General features: G+C 63.3%; 2 protein-coding genes across 7 annotated transcripts in view; one reads left to right on the forward strand and one right to left on the reverse strand.

Annotated features, from left to right (window-relative positions):
* The window catches only part of LAMA5 (laminin subunit alpha 5), a 54,354-nt gene extending 45,773 nt beyond the window's left edge, over positions 1-8,581 (forward strand). Inside the window, exons 41-67 of the mRNA XM_025398128.1 lie at positions 130-246; positions 412-566; positions 906-1,047; positions 1,156-1,258; positions 1,855-1,965; positions 2,699-2,878; positions 2,966-3,114; positions 3,188-3,358; positions 3,459-3,595; positions 3,839-3,992; positions 4,181-4,314; positions 4,386-4,548; positions 4,626-4,748; positions 4,855-5,003; positions 5,165-5,297; positions 5,381-5,524; positions 5,647-5,777; positions 5,912-6,079; positions 6,156-6,291; positions 6,385-6,530; positions 6,598-6,790; positions 6,860-7,024; positions 7,121-7,274; positions 7,382-7,515; positions 7,612-7,705; positions 7,865-7,984; positions 8,175-8,581. Of these exons, the coding sequence (XP_025253913.1) occupies positions 130-246; positions 412-566; positions 906-1,047; positions 1,156-1,258; positions 1,855-1,965; positions 2,699-2,878; positions 2,966-3,114; positions 3,188-3,358; positions 3,459-3,595; positions 3,839-3,992; positions 4,181-4,314; positions 4,386-4,548; positions 4,626-4,748; positions 4,855-5,003; positions 5,165-5,297; positions 5,381-5,524; positions 5,647-5,777; positions 5,912-6,079; positions 6,156-6,291; positions 6,385-6,530; positions 6,598-6,790; positions 6,860-7,024; positions 7,121-7,274; positions 7,382-7,515; positions 7,612-7,705; positions 7,865-7,984; positions 8,175-8,314 (3,846 nt within the window). The 3' untranslated portion in view covers positions 8,315-8,581. The remainder of the gene's footprint in view (positions 1-129; positions 247-411; positions 567-905; positions 1,048-1,155; positions 1,259-1,854; positions 1,966-2,698; positions 2,879-2,965; positions 3,115-3,187; positions 3,359-3,458; positions 3,596-3,838; positions 3,993-4,180; positions 4,315-4,385; positions 4,549-4,625; positions 4,749-4,854; positions 5,004-5,164; positions 5,298-5,380; positions 5,525-5,646; positions 5,778-5,911; positions 6,080-6,155; positions 6,292-6,384; positions 6,531-6,597; positions 6,791-6,859; positions 7,025-7,120; positions 7,275-7,381; positions 7,516-7,611; positions 7,706-7,864; positions 7,985-8,174) is intronic.
* Positions 8,582-8,766: 185 nt separating this feature from the next.
* On the reverse strand, positions 8,767-15,602 carry ADRM1 (adhesion regulating molecule 1). 6 transcript variants are annotated; one of them, XM_025398307.1, is made up of 10 exons: positions 14,624-15,602; positions 13,880-14,093; positions 13,153-13,269; positions 11,379-11,502; positions 10,933-11,019; positions 10,168-10,249; positions 9,783-10,018; positions 9,450-9,607; positions 9,158-9,260; positions 8,767-8,974 (listed from the first exon to the last, which is right to left on the reverse strand). In XM_025398307.1, exons 2-10 carry the CDS (start codon positions 14,090-14,092, stop codon positions 8,868-8,870), a joined length of 1,227 nt encoding a protein of 408 aa, XP_025254092.1. In that variant the 5' UTR covers position 14,093; positions 14,624-15,602; the 3' UTR covers positions 8,767-8,867. The 6 variants fall into 6 exon arrangements, with proteins under 6 accessions (XP_025254092.1, XP_025254094.1, XP_025254095.1 ...); XM_025398309.1 differs by having other exon boundaries at positions 14,628-14,766; XM_025398310.1 differs by lacking the exon at positions 13,153-13,269.
* Positions 15,603-17,532: the final 1,930 nt, after the last annotated feature.

Genomic DNA, 17,532 nt, shown 5'->3' on the forward strand with positions numbered 1-17,532 from the left:
ACCTCCCCCCCTCACCCCCCATACTCACTCTCTTTTCTTCTCCCTTCCCTGCCCCACTGTCCACCCTATCATATCCTTTAATCTTTTTTTACCCTTCATTGTCCCCCAACTCCCCTGCATTGCCTTCAGCAAAGGAAGCAGGAGCTGTCCCGGGACAATGCCACCCTGAAGGCCACTCTGCATGCAGCTAATGACACCCTGGCCAGCGTCTTCAGATTGCTGCACAGCCTGGACCAGGCCAAGGAGGTGAGTGCAGCCCCTGACCCCTGTCACCACCCCATCCATGGCCAACTCCCTCCCAGGCCGGTGGGCAGCTTTGTGTGCGCACTTGCGTGCAGAGCCCACCCTCAGGGTCGTGGATCAGGTGGCTGTGAGCAGGATGAGGGGCTGCTAAGTCCACTCAACTTCCAGGAGCTGGAGCGCCTCGCCGCCAGCCTGGACGGGGCTCGGACCCCACTGCTGCAGAGGATGCAGAGCTTCTCCCCAGCGGGCAGCAAGCTGCGTCTGGTGGAGGCCGCCGAGGCCCACGCACAGCAGCTGGACCAGCTGGCGCTCAACCTGTCCAGGTGCGTGGCCAGGAGAGGAGGGGCCCTGCGCCCACCCTGGGGATGCAGCCTGGGCCTTGGGAGGGCCCAGGGCCTTGGGAACGCTCCTAGGGGCTGAGGCTGTTGTCCTCAAAGAAGCCAGGCCTTCCTCAGCTTCATGGCAAGCTGGGGCCCAGAGTGACAGGAGCAGGCAGGAGCAGTACACCCAGCAGACGACAGGCATGGGCCAAGGCCTGGAGGCGGAACTTGGCGGGCGGGCGTGGGTGCGGCTGACCGTGAGCGCAGGAGGCTGGAGAGCCAGGCCGAGCGTGTCTGCTAGCCTGTGCTTACCTGCTCCTTCGACCTTCCCTTCCACTACAGCATCATCCTGGACATCAACCAGGACCGCCTTACCCAGAGGGCCATCGAGGCCTCCAGCGCTTACAGCCGCATCCTGCAGGCCGTGCAGGCTGCCGAGGATGCCGCTGGCCAGGCCCTGCAGCAGGCAGACCACACGTGGGCGGTGAGGCCCCTACCTTCCTCTCAGCCCCAGCAGGAGCGCCCCCACCGCCTGCACCTCCCGCAGCCCCGGCCCACGCGTCTGAGCCGCGGTCTGTCCTTGCATCCACAGACAGTGGTGCGGCAGGGCCTGGTGGACCGAGCCCGGCAGCTCCTGGCAAACAGCAGTGCACTGGAGGAGGCCGTGCTCCGGGAGCAGCGGAGGCTGGGCCTCGGTGAGTGCTGGGCTCCGATGGGGGCCCTTGGGCCTGCTGGGCATCTAAGCTCCCAGGGACCCTCAGCCCCCAGCCACATGCATGCGTGGGGTTGTGGGTCGCCGCAGCGTGGCTCGGGGTGGGAGGGCTTTGGAGGTGGCTCCCCAGCTGCTTGTGTGTCAGCCCCAGGGAGCCCTGCAGGGGAGCCCAGGGAGGAGCAGCCTCCTGCAAGGCACTGGCTGCCACTGAGGCACCAGCTGAGGCACAGGGCACAGGGCAAGATGGTACGTGGCCTCTGCTCTGCTGACTCGAGGGCCACATGTGTGCCAAGCTGCGCAATGAGAACGGTGTGAGCTGCCAGAACCAGAGGGCTGTCTCTTCTGAGCCTCTATTGTTTCATCTGTGCGATGGGGACAGCTATGCCTGCAGTGGGAACGGAGGCTGCGCTGAGACTCAACACCTCCCCACAGGCCAAGGGATTCCATGTCTGAGTGTCCCTGTCCGTCTGTCTGCCTGTGTGTCAGCCTGGGTCCTCCTGGGGTCAGAAAGGTAGAGGTGGGCTGCACTTGTATATTGGGGGTGAAGCTGCCTGGGAGCTGAAGCTGCCTCCCCGGCAGTGTGGGCTGCCCTCCAGGGTGCCGGGACCCAGCTCCGAGACGTCCGGGCCAAGAAGGACCAACTGGAGGCGCGCATCCAGGCGGCGCAGGCCATGCTTGCCATGGACACAGGTACGCGGAGCCTGGGCGCGGCTCCCGCAGCCGGCCGACCACGAGGCTCAGTGACACTGGCGTTGGCCACACATGGCTGCTGACCGCTCACTGTGCTGTTGAAGAGACCCCCACAGTGGGCAGCTGGGGCCAGACACAGAACGCCTGCCAGGGAGGTGCCAGGGCTGCAGATAGCACACAACAGCCCCAGCCGTCGGGAGGCTGGCAGGCTTGGAAGTGCTTTGGGTAGAAGTGGAGGTGTAGGTGGGAGCCTGTAGGCCTGGGGCGGGGGTATTGGGGCGCACCCTGCAGGAAGAGCGCCCAGGAGGGCACAGTGGTCAGTGTGGCTGGAACCAAGGGGCTGGCAAGACCTTGGGCGGGGAGGACCAGGGCTCCCACCCTGCGAGGCTTGGAGCAGAGGATGATGTGGCCTCACCCGGTTTCTGAGGGACCCCTGAGGCTGCTGGCTGTTCCCAGCAAGCCCAGGAGAGATGGTGGGGCCAGGCAGTGGGAGGTGACACCGGGCACATGTCCAGGGACCAGCTATGGCCTGGGAGGCTGGGTGCCTGACCTGGCGTGGAGGGGGCGTCTGGTGGGATGGGTCTGGATTGCACTGCATTGCGGGGTGTGAGGGTCTCACACGATCCGTAGGGGGTTGGATGTCCCTGTTGCTGGCCCGACAAAAGGTCTTGGGGACATGAAGCCAGAATGGTCCCTGCTGGCCTCTGCTGAGCCTGCCCTCTGCCCACCACAGACGAGACAAGCAAGAAGATCGCACACGCCAAGGCTGTGGCCACTGAAGCCCAGGACATGGCCGCCCGTGTGCAGTCGCAGCTGCAGGCCATGCAGGAGAGCGTGGAGCGGTGGCAGGGCCAGTATGAGGGCCTGCGGGGCCAGGACCTGGGCCAGGCGGTGCTCGACGCAGGCCGCTCAGGTGTGCCCATGGCCCTCGCGGTGCCCCTGAGGGAGGTGGGGCAGGGTGGGGGGCAAAAGTCTCAGGGCCACCCCTCCCTCTGTGCAGTGTCCAGCCTGGAGAAGACGCTGCCCCAGCTGCTGGCCAAGCTGAGTGTCCTGGAGAACCGTGGGGCGCACAACGCCAGCCTGGTCCTGTCCGCCAGCATCGGCCGTGTGCGGCAGCTTATTGCCCAGGCCCGGGGGGCTGCCAGCAAGGTGGGTGAGAGTCCCAGGGGAAGGTGCACATCAGGGAGGGTGGTGATGAATGCTGATGGACTGTGCCCCGCAGGTCAAGGTGCCCATGAAGTTCAACGGGCGCTCAGGGGTGCAGCTGCGCACCCCACGGGATCTTGCCGACCTTGCTGCCTACACTGCCCTCAAGTTCTACCTGCAGGGCCCAGAGCCTGAGCCTGGGCAGGGTACCGAGGATCACTTTGTGATGTACATGGGCAGCCGCCAGGTACCGGGCTGGCTGGGTGGATGGGGCCCGAGCTCAGCATCTGTTTGGAAATGGGTGGTACCTGGTCCCCGTCCCGACTGTGTGTCTGTCACTGCTGCAGGCCACTGGGGACTACATGGGTGTGTCTCTGCGTGACAAGAAGGTGCACTGGGTGTATCGGCTGGGCGAGGCGGGCCCTGCAGTCCTAAGCATTGACGAGGACATTGGGGAGCAGTTTGCAGCTGTCAGCCTGGACAGGTGGGAGGCCCTGGAGAGAGTCCGGATGCCTCCAACTGTAGGGCCCATGCCTGTTCGCCATCCCTCACTTCTCCGTGCCCCCCCGCCCCCCCTCGCCTCTCAATGCCCACCCGCCACCCCTCGCCTCTCCGTGCCCACCCGCCACCCCTCGCCTCTCTGTNCCGCCACCCCTCGCCTCTCCGTGCCCACCCGCCACCCCTCGCCTCTCTGTGCTCACTCACCAACCCTTGCCTCTGCCCTCAGGACTCTCCAGTTTGGCCACATGTCTGTCACAGTGGAGAGACAGATGATCCAGGAAACCAAGGGTGACACGGTGGCCCCTGGGGCAGAGGGGCTGCTCAACCTGCGGCCAGACGACTTTGTCTTCTACGTCGGGGGTTACCCCAGTACCTTCACGGTGAGCCCGCCTGGCCGGGGACAGCCTGGGAGGGGCTCCACAGCCCTGAGTCACTTGTGTCCTGGAGAGCCGTGGGTTCTCTTGGTATCTCGCCTCAGTCCATCCTGCTGTAGTCTGAAGTCCCCTTGGTCCATCCTGGAGGGGCGATGCCTCAGGCCAGGTGCCCTGACCCAGCCTTGTGCCCACAGCCCCCTCCCCTGCTTCGCTTCCCTGGCTACCGGGGCTGCATCGAGATGGACACGCTGAATGAGGAGGTGGTCAGCCTCTACAACTTCGAGAGGACCTTCCAGCTGGACACGGCTGTGGACAGGCCTTGTGCCCGGTGCGTGTGGCCTGCCCTCCCCGTCTCCACCCACCCCACCCTCCGCTGACCCCAGAACCTCTGACCTGCAGCTCCAAGTCGACCGGGGACCCGTGGCTCACAGACGGCTCCTACCTGGATGGCACCGGTTTTGCCCGCATCAGCTTCGATGGTCAGATCAGCACCACCAAGCGCTTTGAACAGGAGCTGCGACTCGTATCCTACAGTGGGGTCCTCTTCTTCCTGAAGCAGCAGGTATGCCAGGCACACCTGTCCCACTGTCCCCACTTGCACTGATCCTGCCCCACACTAACCCTGCCCTGTTTCTGCAGAGCCAGTTCCTGTGCTTGGCCGTGCGAGAAGGCAGCCTTGTGCTGCTGTATGACTTTGGCGCTGGCCTGAGAGAGGCTGTCCCGCTGCAGACCCCACCGCCCCTGACCTCGGCCAGCAAGGCGGTAGGGCCAGGGTGGGGCCAGGGTGGCAGGGAGAGGAGGTGGGACGATGGGGGTGGGGCAGGCCACAGGGACACAGCTGGCCCTGGAGCCCGCACTGGTCCTGCAGATCCAGGTGTTCCTGCTTGGGGGCAGCCGCAAGCGTGTGCTGGTGCGTGTGGAGCGGGCCACGGTGTTCAGCGTGGAGCAGGACAATGCTCTGGAACTGGCCGACGCCTACTACCTGGGGGGCGCGCCGCCCGACCAGCTGCCCCCGAGGTGAGCACTCTGCAGCTGGGGCTCCGAGGCCAGGCTGTCGGGGTGGGAGGCTAGGCTTAGAGGCGGCGCCCTGACCCACATCCCTGTGTCCCCGTGTCCCCGTGTCCCCGCGTCCCCGCATCCCCGCATCCCCGCATCCCCGCATCCCCGCATCCCCACAGCCTGCGACGGCTCTTCCCCATGGGAGGCTCAGTCCGTGGCTGCGTCAAAGGGATCAAGGCCCTGGGCAAGTATGTGGACCTCAAGCGGCTGAACACGACAGGCGTGAGCGCCGGCTGCACCGCTGACCTGCTGGTGAGCAGCCCTTCCCGGGCTGGGGGTGGCATCTGTGGACATGCAGGGGTACCTGCGGGCACTCAGGGACGGCCTCCCCGCAGGTGGGGCGCGCCATGACTTTCCACGGCCACGGCTTCCTTCACCTGGCGCTCTCGAATGTGGCGCCCCTCACTGGCGACGTCTACTCCGGCTTTGGCTTCCACAGTGCCCAGGACAGTGCCCTGCTCTACTACCGGGCATCCCCGGTGAGACCTCACACCCGTGCCCACTCCCCAACCCGCAGCGGCCGTTGGGGCAGTCGGGACTGGGGTGGCTGGAATGAGTCTGGGTCCCCAGACTGGCCAGCTGACCTGGCTGCTGTCCCCAGGATGGGCCATGCCAGGTGTCCCTGCGGCAGGGCCATGTGACCCTACAGCTCCTGAGAACTGAAGTGATAGCTGAGGGGGGCTTCGCCGATGGCGCCCCCCATTACGTCACCTTCTACAGCAATGCCACAGGGTGAGCCTGGCCGCTGGGCCCTCATATGAAGGTCTGGAGGGACACCCGCCTGCACTTGCCCGGACCTCTGTCTCCTCTGAGGTGGGGGTGGGCAGGGTACGGAAGAACCGAGCCTCCGGCCTCCCGCCCCCCAGGGTCTGGCTCTATGTCGACGACCAGCTCCAGCAGATGAAGCCCCACCGGGGACCACCCCCAGAGCCCCAGCCGCAGCCTGAGGGGCCCCCGAGTCTCCTCCTGGGAGGCCTGCCTGAGCCTGACACCTTTCACTTCAGTGGCTGCATAAGCAACATCTTCGTGCGGCGGTGAGCCCGGTGGGCACTGGGGGGCAAGGCCCCAGCTGGCCTTCTGCAGTGCTGACCGCCTGTCCGCCCTGCACAGGCTCCTGGGCCCACAGCGCGTATTCGACCTGCAGCAGAACCTGGGCAGCGTGAACGTGAGCACGGGCTGTGCACCCACCCTGCAAGCCCAGACCCTGGACCTGGGGCCTAGAGGACTGCAGACCACCGCCCGGAAGGTGGGCGCCCCAGGGGTGAGCGGGCAGAGCTGGTGTGGCTGGAAGGGTGGCCCCCGCGCGGGCAGCCCCTGCATTCACCATCCATGTCCCCAGGCTTCCCGCCGCAGTCGTCAGTCCACCCAGGATCCCGCCTGCATGCTGCCCCCACACCTCAGGACCACCCGAGACACCTACCAGTTTGGGGGTTCCCTGTCCAGTCACCTGGAGTTTGTGGGCATCCTGGCCCCACATAGAAACTGGTAAGGCCAGATACAGCTGGGGTGGGCTGAGAGGGGCCGCGCAGGCTGACGCCAGCTCCGTTTCCAGGCCCAGCCTCTCCATGCGCGTCCTCCCGCGAAGCCCCCAAGGCCTCCTGCTCTTCGCTGCGAGCCTGAGGCCCAGCAGCCCCTCCCTGGCACTCTTCCTGAGCAATGGACACTTCGTCGCACAGATGGAAGGCCTTGGGACTCGGCTCCGCGCCCAGAGCCGCCAGCGCTCCTGGCCTGGCCACTGGCACAAGGTATGGGCCAAGAAGAAGGAAGGTGGGCAGGGCCTGGCGGCCCTACCCTGACCCGCCTCCTGCCCCCAGGTCTCCGTGCGCTGGGAGAAGAACCGGATCCTGCTGGTGACGGACGGGGCCCGGGCCTGGAGCCAGGAGGGGCCACGCTGGCAGCACCAGGGGGCAGAGCACCCCCAGCCCCACACCCTCTTTGTGGGGGGCCTCCCGGCCAGCAACCACAGCTCCAAACTTCCGGTGAGAACCATCTTGCCCCGGCCCTCACTCCCCACCCACTGTTCACCCCTTTCAGCTGCCCTGGGCCCTGATCCCTGCCCCGTCTGCTCCCTATAGGTGACCGTCGGGTTCAGCGGCTGTGTGAAGAGACTGAGGCTGCACGGGAGGCCCCTGGGGGCCCCCACACGGATGGCAGGGGTCACACCCTGCATCTCGGGCCCCCTGGAGGCGGGCCTGTTCTTCCCAGGCAGCGGGGGAGTTATCACTTTAGGTCTGTGGGTGCTGGCATCCCAGGCCCCAGCAGGGCAGGACAGTGGGCTCCGGGAGGTTCTGGGGAGGGGCCCCCCCTTCCTTCTCTATCACAACCTCTCTCTGCAGACCTCCCAGGAGCTACACTGCCTGACGTGGGCCTGGAACTGGAGGTGCGGCCCCTGGCAGTCACCGGCCTGATCTTCCACTTGGGCCAGGCCCGGACACCCCCCTATTTGCAGCTGCAGGTGACTGAGAAGCAAGTAAGCCTGGCAGGGGTGGCACACCAGGGCTGGGTTTGCCTCTCCATTCTGGTGACCTTGGGGGCATGCCCTGACCCTCCCTTCCTACCCCGCCAGGTCCTGCTGCGGGCGGACGATGGAGCAGGGGAGTTCTCCACATCAGTGACCCGCCCCTCAGTGCTGTGTGACGGCCAGTGGCACCGGCTGGCAGGTGAGGCCCCTCCTGTGGCCAGGGCACTCTGCCACTCCCACCCCCACCCTTCTGCAGAGAGGGAGTCAAGCGGGACTCTGGGTGGGACAGCTTCTTTCAGGGCTGGAGAGAGGCCTGGCTGGGGACTACCTGGCCTCAGGAGTCCACCTTCTCCCACAGTGATGAAAGGCGGGAACGTGCTCCGGCTAGAGGTGGACGCACAGAGCAACCACACCGTGGGCCCCTCGCTGGCGGCTGCGGCTGGTGCCCCAGCCCCTCTGCACCTCGGGGGCCTGCCTGGTGAGTGCAGCCTTGATCAAGCGTGGGGAAGCTGCCCCTCAGGACTAGAGGCTGGGTAACCCACCCCCCTCCCACCCTCCTGTGGCGTGGAACAAGACAGAGGCTGGGTGGGGGACATATGTCTGGGAAGGGGCTGTGGGTCCCAAGCTGCCCTCCAACCAGCCTTCCTCCATCTTCCCTGCGCCCCCAGAGCCCACGGCCATGCAGCCCTGGCCCCCCGCCTACCGTGGCTGCATGAGGCGGCTGACAGTGAACCGGGCCCCCGTCACCATAACTCGCTCTGCAGAGGTCCACGGGGCAGTGGGGGCCAGTGGCTGCCCAGCCGCCTAGGGCACTGCCAACCCTGGCCTCTGGTTAGGCCCTTGCAGGTGACTCCTCTCACTGCCCTTTGTGCTCACCTCATAGGTGTTTATTGGGATTCTAGGCTCTATGGGTGACAGATCTTGTTTCTGGAGATGGTTTAAATTATATCTTTTTAAATGAAAGAATAAAATACTGCAAAATGTTTTTATACTTGGCCCTTCCACCGATTTTTAATTGTGAGAGATTTGTAATCACTGGTTCCTCCTTAAAAATTAAAAAGTAACTTCTGTGTAACTGAATGTTGACTTAAATACGGAGTCTCAAGACAGGTCTGGAACTGGCCTGGACAGAGGCACCAGACTCTTCCTGGGGTGACCATTTTCCATCGTTAGGTCAAGTAAGTTTCTCTGGGATCCTACAGCAGCTTCTCACGCTAGCATCTGTCCAGCCAAAACTCCTTTGGGCAAAGAAAGGAGGCGTTGGCGGGTAAAAGAAAAGACTTTATTATCAGTGGGTGGGAGGTGAGGCTGTGCAACGCACTGCAAGCGCCGAGTCAGTCCCTCGGAGGACGGCGCGTGGCTCAGTCCAGGCTCATGTCCTCCTCTTCGTCCTTCTTGTCCTTTGTGTCGCCCTCTTTCTGCTCGGGCTTGGCGTTGTTCTGCATGGCTTTGGCAAACGCTTCCACATCTAGAACACGTTAAAGACACAAGGTGGCGTCTAACCCTTGCCCAGAACTGGGGATCAAAGCGGTGGGATCAAGGGCAGAAGGGCTGTGACCTTCGCCCCCTCAGCCCCACTTCGCAAATCCAGGGGGACAGGAATGGACCCTGCCTCTGGCTCTGGCCCGGAGGTGCAGGCACAGCCACTTACCGCCCTTGTTGGCGGCCTCCACGGCCTCCGCAGGCAGACCGAACTGGCACATGAGGGGGCCCAGCTGCCCCGAGGCCAAGGCTGCGCTGAACATGCCCAGGGCCTGCAAGGAAGAGCCAGGCGAGGGCTGAGCTCCACCCTGGGCTGCGGCCCAGAGCCGCACCGCTGAGCTGCCAGCTCTGGGGGTCGGGCACACGAGGCACAGCCACGGTGAAGGTGGGGCAGGGCCTCTTCCTCCCTCCTGCCCACTCCCTGAGCACACAGCGGAGGGCACCCTGGGCCCGGCCTCTACCTGCTGGAACTGGGGCGAGGTCAGGGTGTTCTGGATCTCCTCCGCGGTCTGCGGCAGTGACTCCCCAGATGGCAAGTAGGGAAGCAGGCGCTCCTGGACGTCCGCGTTGGCGAGGATAGGAGCCATGATCTCTGGCGTCAGCACACTGGCCAGGTCCACTGGGACACAAGAACACGGCCATCAGCTCGATTGCAGCCTAAGTGCCCACATGGAGGGTATGCAAGCAGGGGCTCAGCCCATGGCCCCAGCACCCCAGGCGCGCACAAGAGGCAGACGCCTTGGAAGGTCAGCTTGCCAGGGACAGCAGGCTCCGTGCCCCCCAGCTCACGTTACCTTGCTGGCCACCCGCTGGCCCAGCCGGTACATTCATTGTGGCCAGGATGCTCTGGAGGTCGCTCAGCTGGATGGGCTGGGTCGGGCTGGCTGCTGTGCTGCTGGCTCCGTTCCCGGAACTGGGCGCAGGGCTCGGGCTAGTTGCTGAGGCAGCTGCTGGAGCAGAAGGGGCTGGGGTGGCACGGGTGGAAGAGGTGGTGGATGACGGGGTGACCGCTGCCGACTGGCTCCGGGAGCTGCGAAGACAGAGGGCACCGCTGGAGCGGACACGCCCCCACACAGCAGGGCCTACTCACAGGGTCCAAGGTGCCAGGCCAGGATTCCCCGCTGTCCCTCCCATAACACCGTGGCGCCCGCATGGCGGGGCTGGAGCCATGGCGCTCACCTGGAGGAGGAGCTGCTCCCTGGAGGCCCGCTGCTCCCCAGTAAGCTGGCCAGGCCGGGTCCAGTCAGGGCCCCCAGCCCACCTGCGGGAGCAAGGAAATGTGAGCTCTTATGCCCTCTAGCCCACCAGGAAGAGCCTGCCCCTCCCCAGGCCAGAGGAGCAGGACTTCCCAACACCAAAGCCAGGAGCCGCGGGGTGAAGCGGGGCGGTGGGGACCACAGGCCTGGAGGAGCCGCGGGGTGAAGCGGGGCGGTGGGGACCACAGGCCTGGAGGAGCTGCGGGGCGGGGGGCGGGGGGCGGGCAGACACGTGCAGCTGTGTTCTGGGAGCAAGGTCACTTCTGTTCCATCCCATGACACAATTCATGTGCTTAGATTAAAAGCAGATTCAGTCCAGATCCCACCCAAAGGGACAAGTATTTCTGAAGGGCCAAACACACGGGTCTGTACTCCATCAACTAGCAGCAGGCAGGCAGCCATATGGGGCCAAGGGACCCAGGGCAGGAACCCCAGCTCCCTCCAGTCCCCCAGCCCCGCCGCTCAGCCGCCGTCCTCCTCGGAAGTACCCAGCCGGGGTCCTTACCAGGGGCCCAGAAGCCTGCGCCCACCCAGCTCTAGCCACAGGCAAACAAGCGCATTCCCAAAGGGGAGCCAGCTTGCGGACACACAGGCTCCCCGACACCACACAGACAGCTAGCAAAAGTTTAAAGGAAACAGACAGGGTCTCAGCATTAAGCTGCCTGAGAGCCCGGGTGGCGCATGTTACCCAGTCCTCCGAGGCCGGCTGGTCCGATGAGCTGCATGAGCTGACTGTGGCTCATGTTCCCCAGCAGGCTCTGCAGGCCGCCCTCACCTGGAAAACACTGCACCTCAGGGGGGCCTGCCCCAGCCAGATCCACGCCGGCCCCACAGCACCGCCCCGGCCAGCCCCACTCCGGCCCCACAGTGCTGCCTGGGCCTCTGCTGAGCACCCCACTCGGCTGCCTCTGAACTCTACAGGCGGCACCACTTGAAGTGAGGCAACGGTGGGACACAGACCCGTCCTACCCCATGAAGATGGGACTAGGGAGTGACCCAGGGAGCTAAAAGGGTGTCTAACTTAGAATCTTCTATTTCCACTTCCAAACAACCTGTGCGGAGGGAGCGAGTCATCCACAGTAGACTCCGGCCTCCCAGGAAACCCTGAGCTCATGTGACAGAGCTGACAGTTACCGCCTAGTGCAGAGAGCTCGTGGCCGCTGCTCCCGCTCGCCCCCAGCGCCCCCGGCATTGGGGGGTTGTTCAGATACTCGTTGACTTTCCGGCAGTGCTCCTCATCCTGGTCTGTCTTGGGTTCCTGCAGAGAAAGGACACGTAAGGGCAGGAGCCGGTGCCAGCTCACTCTGAGGGCCACCACAGCCATCCTGAGCTGGCTTACAGGTGAGGAGGGACCTGAGAGGCACAGGCGCGTGTACCTGGCTACACAGTGCTGAGGAGACAGGACTCAGCCCAGCAGGTGAGGGGACGGCAGTGGTGCCTTCTGAGCACAATGCTCCGCGCCCTGTCCCAGTCTGCCGCAATGCTGGGTGTGCCCTGTCCCCCTCCACCCATTTCACAGATGGGGAGCCTAGGGCTCCAAAGGCACTTGGCTGCTGCCAAGCCAAGCCAAGTCCTCTCACCCTCTTGCCCTCTGGGGTGTGGTTCTTTATACACCCGTCTCCTTCCTTCAACCAGTAGAAGGCAGCGAACTGGCCCGCTCAGCACACCACAGCCCAGAGCCACGGCAGGCCCTCACAATCGAGCACACGTGTGTGTCCCCACACGTGCACAGACCAGGGTCAGAAACATCAACCTGCGAGCACACAGAGCTGGGAGCAGAGCACCCACGCACACCTCCAACAGCTATGGAGGCTGCAGGGCGCCAGGGACACTGGGAGTCCCCCCCCCTCATGGGCACACCCCGAATGGCAGGGCGCCAGGGACACTGGGAGTCCCTGCCCTCATGGCAAAGCGGGGACAGGGACTTAAAAGTCATCAACAGGAAAACCGGGAAAAAAAGGGGAGAGGGTGGTAACAGTTGGACACTACTTCTTGGCAAAACCGTGGAAAAACACGTTCTACACCAGCAGGTGGCAAACTGTGCTCCCCATCTGTGTTTGCAAATAAAGTTTAATTGGAACTCGGCTATGCCTGTTCATTTCCCAGGCCACGTGCACAGTACCTGCAGAGGTGAGCAGCAACACGGACCATCTGCCCCCCAGAGGCCTCTTAGGGCCACCCTTGCTCTCGAAAGGGCCAAGGTTGGGGGTGGGGACAGCAGCTCCACCTCTGGCAGAGGGCATGGCATTCTCTCTCCACACTGCAAACGCATGCACACGCTTTCTGACCACAGGCCCGCCACCAGTTTTCACCTCCAGATTATACTGGCTTATGAAAAATAATCTGTGTACCAGGCAATTCTTTGCAACACTGCCTGTAACAGCACAAAAAACAGCAACAAGCTCAATGGTCACTGACAGATGGCAGAATGAGCAATGGCCTCTGGACCCAACGGACGCTCTGCAGCTGTGGGTAAGAGAAACCCTGGGCGCTGATACCCCTGGCCTCCAGGACACACTGCCAGGGAAGGGGCAGGGCTGTGCAGAGGGAGAGGAGAATGCTTCGTTTCTGTGAGCCACACAGGAGCCCCTGCCTCTGCTGCGGGGGCCTCAGTGACCCACAGCAAGGGGCAGAGAGGGCACTGGGCATCGCTGGAACCAGGATCAGCATGCCTGTCTGGCTGGAAATTCCACACCGCAATTGGGTACCCGGAGCCCAGCCTGGAGCCGCTGTACTCTGGGAGAGGACCTCGGCCCCAGGGAACATGCACCACAGTCCTGGGGTGGCATCTCAGACCGTGTGGCCGGTGCCCACTGGTTTGTAACAGCCAGTTGCACCACACTGCAAGCAAGTTCCTAACTGAATCACAGGGCAACAAAAAGGCAAAACCCCAAGAGCTGCCCCGTACCTGCATCCAGAAGAAAAGCCGCTTGGACCCTGCCTTGAACTTCAGCACGTAGACCCTCCCGCTGGGGCACTGCGGCACCCGCTTGAACTCACAGTCGTCAGGGAAGATGATCAAGTCCTGGCAAGCCACAGGAACAGAGAGTCAGCGGTGCAGATGGCACCACTGTGCCCAGTCTCAGGAGAGCATGCCAGGCCCTGGGTCTAATGGGGTGGGGTGCACAAGAGGCAGCTAAGCCGCCAGATCCCTTGGTGGCAGGGTCTCCACCAGGTGGAGAAGCCGGGGTCAGAGACAGCCCATGAAAGGCAAGGCGCGAGGGAGAGAGCAGGGAAATGGGCCTTTCAGATAGCAACAGGGTTTCTGAGACATGTTGGGAACAACATTCCTAGAGTAGTTAAAAGGTCAACTCTGAACTGCTCTCCAATGTGACAAAAAACAACTTAAAGTTTGAAGAACAAAGAAGACTGAGTGAAGCGGCCAGGCAGAGAGCTCCAGGCTCTGCAGGGCCACACCTCCAACCCCAGGCACCTCACACGGAAAGTTCAAGACACACAGTGGCCGAGACGCCCCTGTCATCGCGGAAACCAGGCCGACCCATCAGCACGACAGCCGATGACGGCCTCACGAGCGTTCCCCAGATGCGGCCAAGCCCCCACCGCGAACTCCAAAGCGAGGACTCCGAGGATCCGAGAAGTCGCCTGTCCCGCTGTTGCGGCTCTGGGACACTCACGTCTTCCACGTTCCCGGACGTCCTGTCCTTCCAGCAGAAGTGAATAAGCGAGTCGTCCGTCTGCTGAATGTACACCAGCCCTTTCCGCTTATCCGGGGTCACGGTGGTCCCCTTCAGGGACATCTTTCCCGCCCGAAACTCCACCAGGTACTTGTTGGAGGCGCCCCGAGAGCCTGGCACCAGGCTTGGGAAGAGCGCGCCTGAGGTCGTCATCCTGAAAGCGCGGAGACGACGCTGAGACGCGGCGGTCACGGTCGCCTGCGGTCCGGCAAGCTCCCGCCCCCCGGGGTGTTTGGGAGCAGGGGGCCGGCGCCCAGAGCTGCCTAAGGCCGCGCAGGCCCCGTCCACACTGACACGCCGGGCTGCTTTCTGCGCTTCCCCCGCGCCCGCCGAACGCACCGCCCGCAGTCGGCGCTGGGCCGGGGCAGCCCCGCCGAGCCTAATGGGGCCGGCCCCAGGCGTGACGCCGTCTCCGCGGGGAACCAGCCTCGACGCGCCGCCCCGGCGACCCGCTCCGCGGGGTAGACCCGCCCGAGCTCCCGCCGAGCCCCACGCTCAGGGCCGCAGGCGGAACCGGGGCGGCGCCCGAACCCCAGAGCCCCCACCCGGCCCGGCCCCCGCAGGCCCCGCCCGCCGCGCCGGCCACCTTCTCGTCCTGGCTGACCCCGCCCCATCCCCGGACCAGCAGCCCCTGCCCCCGCCTCCGGTCGCCCCTGGCAGCCCCAGGACCTGCGACCCCCGCACCTGCCTCGCGCCCACACTCGTACGAGAGGCGCCGTCCGGGCTCTTCCTCCTCGGCGCCTGCCGGGCCCCGCCGGAAGCCCGCGTTCGGCCCGCCCCGCCTGCCGCTCTCGCCACCGATTGGGCCCCGGAGGCCGCGAGGCCGGCCCTAATCTGCCACCGATTGGCAAGGGCGACCGTCCATCGCACTCGCTCCTCCCCGGTCCGCCCCCGCGCCGGCGCCTCTTTTCCGGCGGAAGCGCGGGCCGGGAGGCGCGTGGGCCAGAGCGGCCCCTATTGTTGCTGTGTCATAGGGGAGCGGCGGCGGCCCCTAGAGGCGGCGCCAAGGACCGCAGGCGGGTTTCAGAAGTGCGCTGGGGACCTGCTGAGGTCGGGCCAAGCCCACCCCTCGGCGTCGCCAGCCCGGGCGGGCAGAGCTGTCACTCGTGTGACTGTGCCAGGGGATAGGCGGAAGCCGAGGAGTGCGGTCCGGCTCTGGGCGGCAGGCACCAGGGCTACGCACCGAAGTGACCATGGTTCAGCGCTTCGGGCACCCGGGCAGGAGCTGCAGTCCACGCGTCCAGGAGAGCAGGGGTCCGGGAAGGGAGAGCAGGGGTGAGAACCGTGACATGGTCTCAGCTGCATACATCTAGTCCCGCAGGGGTCGGGGAGGGCAGAGGTCAGGGAGGGGTGGGTCCCGGAGGAGAGGGGTCCCGGGAGGGGAGGGGGTCTCCGAGGGGAGGGATTTGGGAGGGGTGAGTCCGGGAGGGGAGAGGTTCCCGGAGGGGAGGGGGCCCGGGAGGGAAGAGGGTCCCGGAGGGAAGGGATCTGGGAGGGGTGAGTCCGGGAGGGGAGGAGTCAGGGAAGGCCTGAGTCCCAGAGGGGTGGGTCCGGGAGGGCAGGGGTCCCGGAGGGCAGGGGCTTATCCTCTGGGCGCCTGGATGGGAAAGGCCACAGGGTAAAAAGGCTGCAGTCGCTCTCCAGTGTTGTGTAACTTTGAGTCACTTTTGACACAAACTAAAGCGAAGACAACAGAGTGCTTGTGGCGCCCCAGCCGGCTGCTGAAGAGGGACATGTTCTTTGGGATTTGCCTACAGCGACGCCAGGCGGGGGCTCTTAGAGGGGTCGGGCGCGGTGGCTCACGCCTGTAATTCCAGCACTTTGGGAGGCCGAGGGGGCGGATCACTTGAGGCCAAGAGTTCAAGACCAGCCTGGGCAACATGATGAAACCCCGACTCTACTAAGAATGCAAAAATTAGCAAGGTGTGCTGGCACATGCCTGTAATTCCAGCTACTCAGGAGGCTGAGGCACGAGAATCGCCTGAACCCGGGAGGTGGAGGTTGCAGTGAGCTGAGATTGTGCCACCGCACTCCAGCCTGGGCAACAAAGGGAGACTCCTCAAAAATAAAAAATAAAATAAATAAATAATAATAGTAATAAAAATAGGTCAGGAGCTTCGTGAGAACCCCGAGGTGCAGTGGCCTCGGCACCCGTTAAGCAGGAGGACTAGATGTCTGCAGCTGAGACCCTGCCAGGGTCCTCGGGTTCTCCTTTGCCCACTGCTCACTTCCTTCCTTCAGATACTCTGCTCACTTCGGGCGCTCCCCGGGGTCAGCGTGTGCTTGGTGGCTCACCCTCCGAGTGGATGCACAGCTCTCTGAGGTCTTTAGGTGTATGTTTTCATTCACCCTTGTTGGGAGATGCATTGGTGTTGATGCTGGCAGCTCCAGTCCTTTCATTCTGCAGGGAGCCTACTGCTCAGCCCTCCATTGTCTCAGTGGCAGAGCTTGTGCCAGTTATGTTTAGTTGCCAGCTTTTGACTGTCATAATGCTCCCATTCATGTTGTTTTGGAAAATGTAGCTATTTTTCATTTTAAAATGTGTGTTAACAGGTAGTGAGTTTGTTATTTTTATGTAGTTAAATAATTTTAAATGTCCTCTTAATTCCTAGTATGGTAAATGTCAATAAAGCTCACATAAACAAAAGCTCCTTGGGGTCCTGTATAATTTTTAAGAATTTAAGGGGTCCAGAGGCTAAAGGGCTTGAGAGGGGCTAACACAAAGCTCTGGGGCCCGCTGGTGATAGGTGCGCCACTGATACTGCAGCCCCGTCCTCGTGCCCTCATGTAAAACAGGGAAAAGGTGGAAATGAGAAAACCCAACCCGGCTTTCCTGGCAAGAGGGTGGCAGGCAAGTGTCACTTATTGACGTCACAGTGAAGCAGCAGCTCCAGGGTCCGCAGGGGCCAAGTGTGCAGAGGCCAACGAAGTGGCCAAGAGGGCCCTGGATTTACCATTTCCTCCAGTTCCTGGTGGCCCTGTGGCCTGGGACGGCTCAAAACAAAAAACCCCAGAACGCTTTACCTACACTTCAAGTGAAATTCACCCATTCCTATGAGCACGCCGCAGTGAGGAAACAAGCTGCAGCCAGACAGGCATCGCAGAGGCCACTGTGGGTGCCTGCTGCCAGCGCACAGGCTCTATGCATGTGTGGGGTGTGGCACCTGGACCATCCAGCAGCCCAGGACTCCAGCTGTGGTCACGGAGTGGGTGGGGGCACACGCTGCTTTCTGTCAGGAATCTCAGACTTGAAGCACACGTAAGGTTGGAATCTCGGACTTGAAGCACACGTAAGGTTGGAATCTCGGACTTGAAGCACACGCAAGGTTGGAATCTCGGACTTGAAGCACACGCAAGGTTGGAATCTCGGACTTGAAGCACATGCAAGGTTGGAAGGGCTGTGTGACAGGCGCAGCTGTCGCTATCTAATTGGTCGCTGATGGCAGTTGGTAGGACGTCTGCAAAATGCCTGCAGCATCTAGAGGAGCAGCCTCACCGGGACACGCGCATTCAACTCAAGGATTTGGATTAAGAGATCCCCTAAAGGAGATTTCTATTCATCCTGTTTAGCAAAAAAAAAAAAAAAAAAAAAC

This window comes from Theropithecus gelada, chromosome 10 (assembly GCF_003255815.1).
Source record: "Theropithecus gelada isolate Dixy chromosome 10, Tgel_1.0, whole genome shotgun sequence".
Lineage (NCBI taxonomy): Eukaryota > Metazoa > Chordata > Mammalia > Primates > Cercopithecidae > Theropithecus > Theropithecus gelada.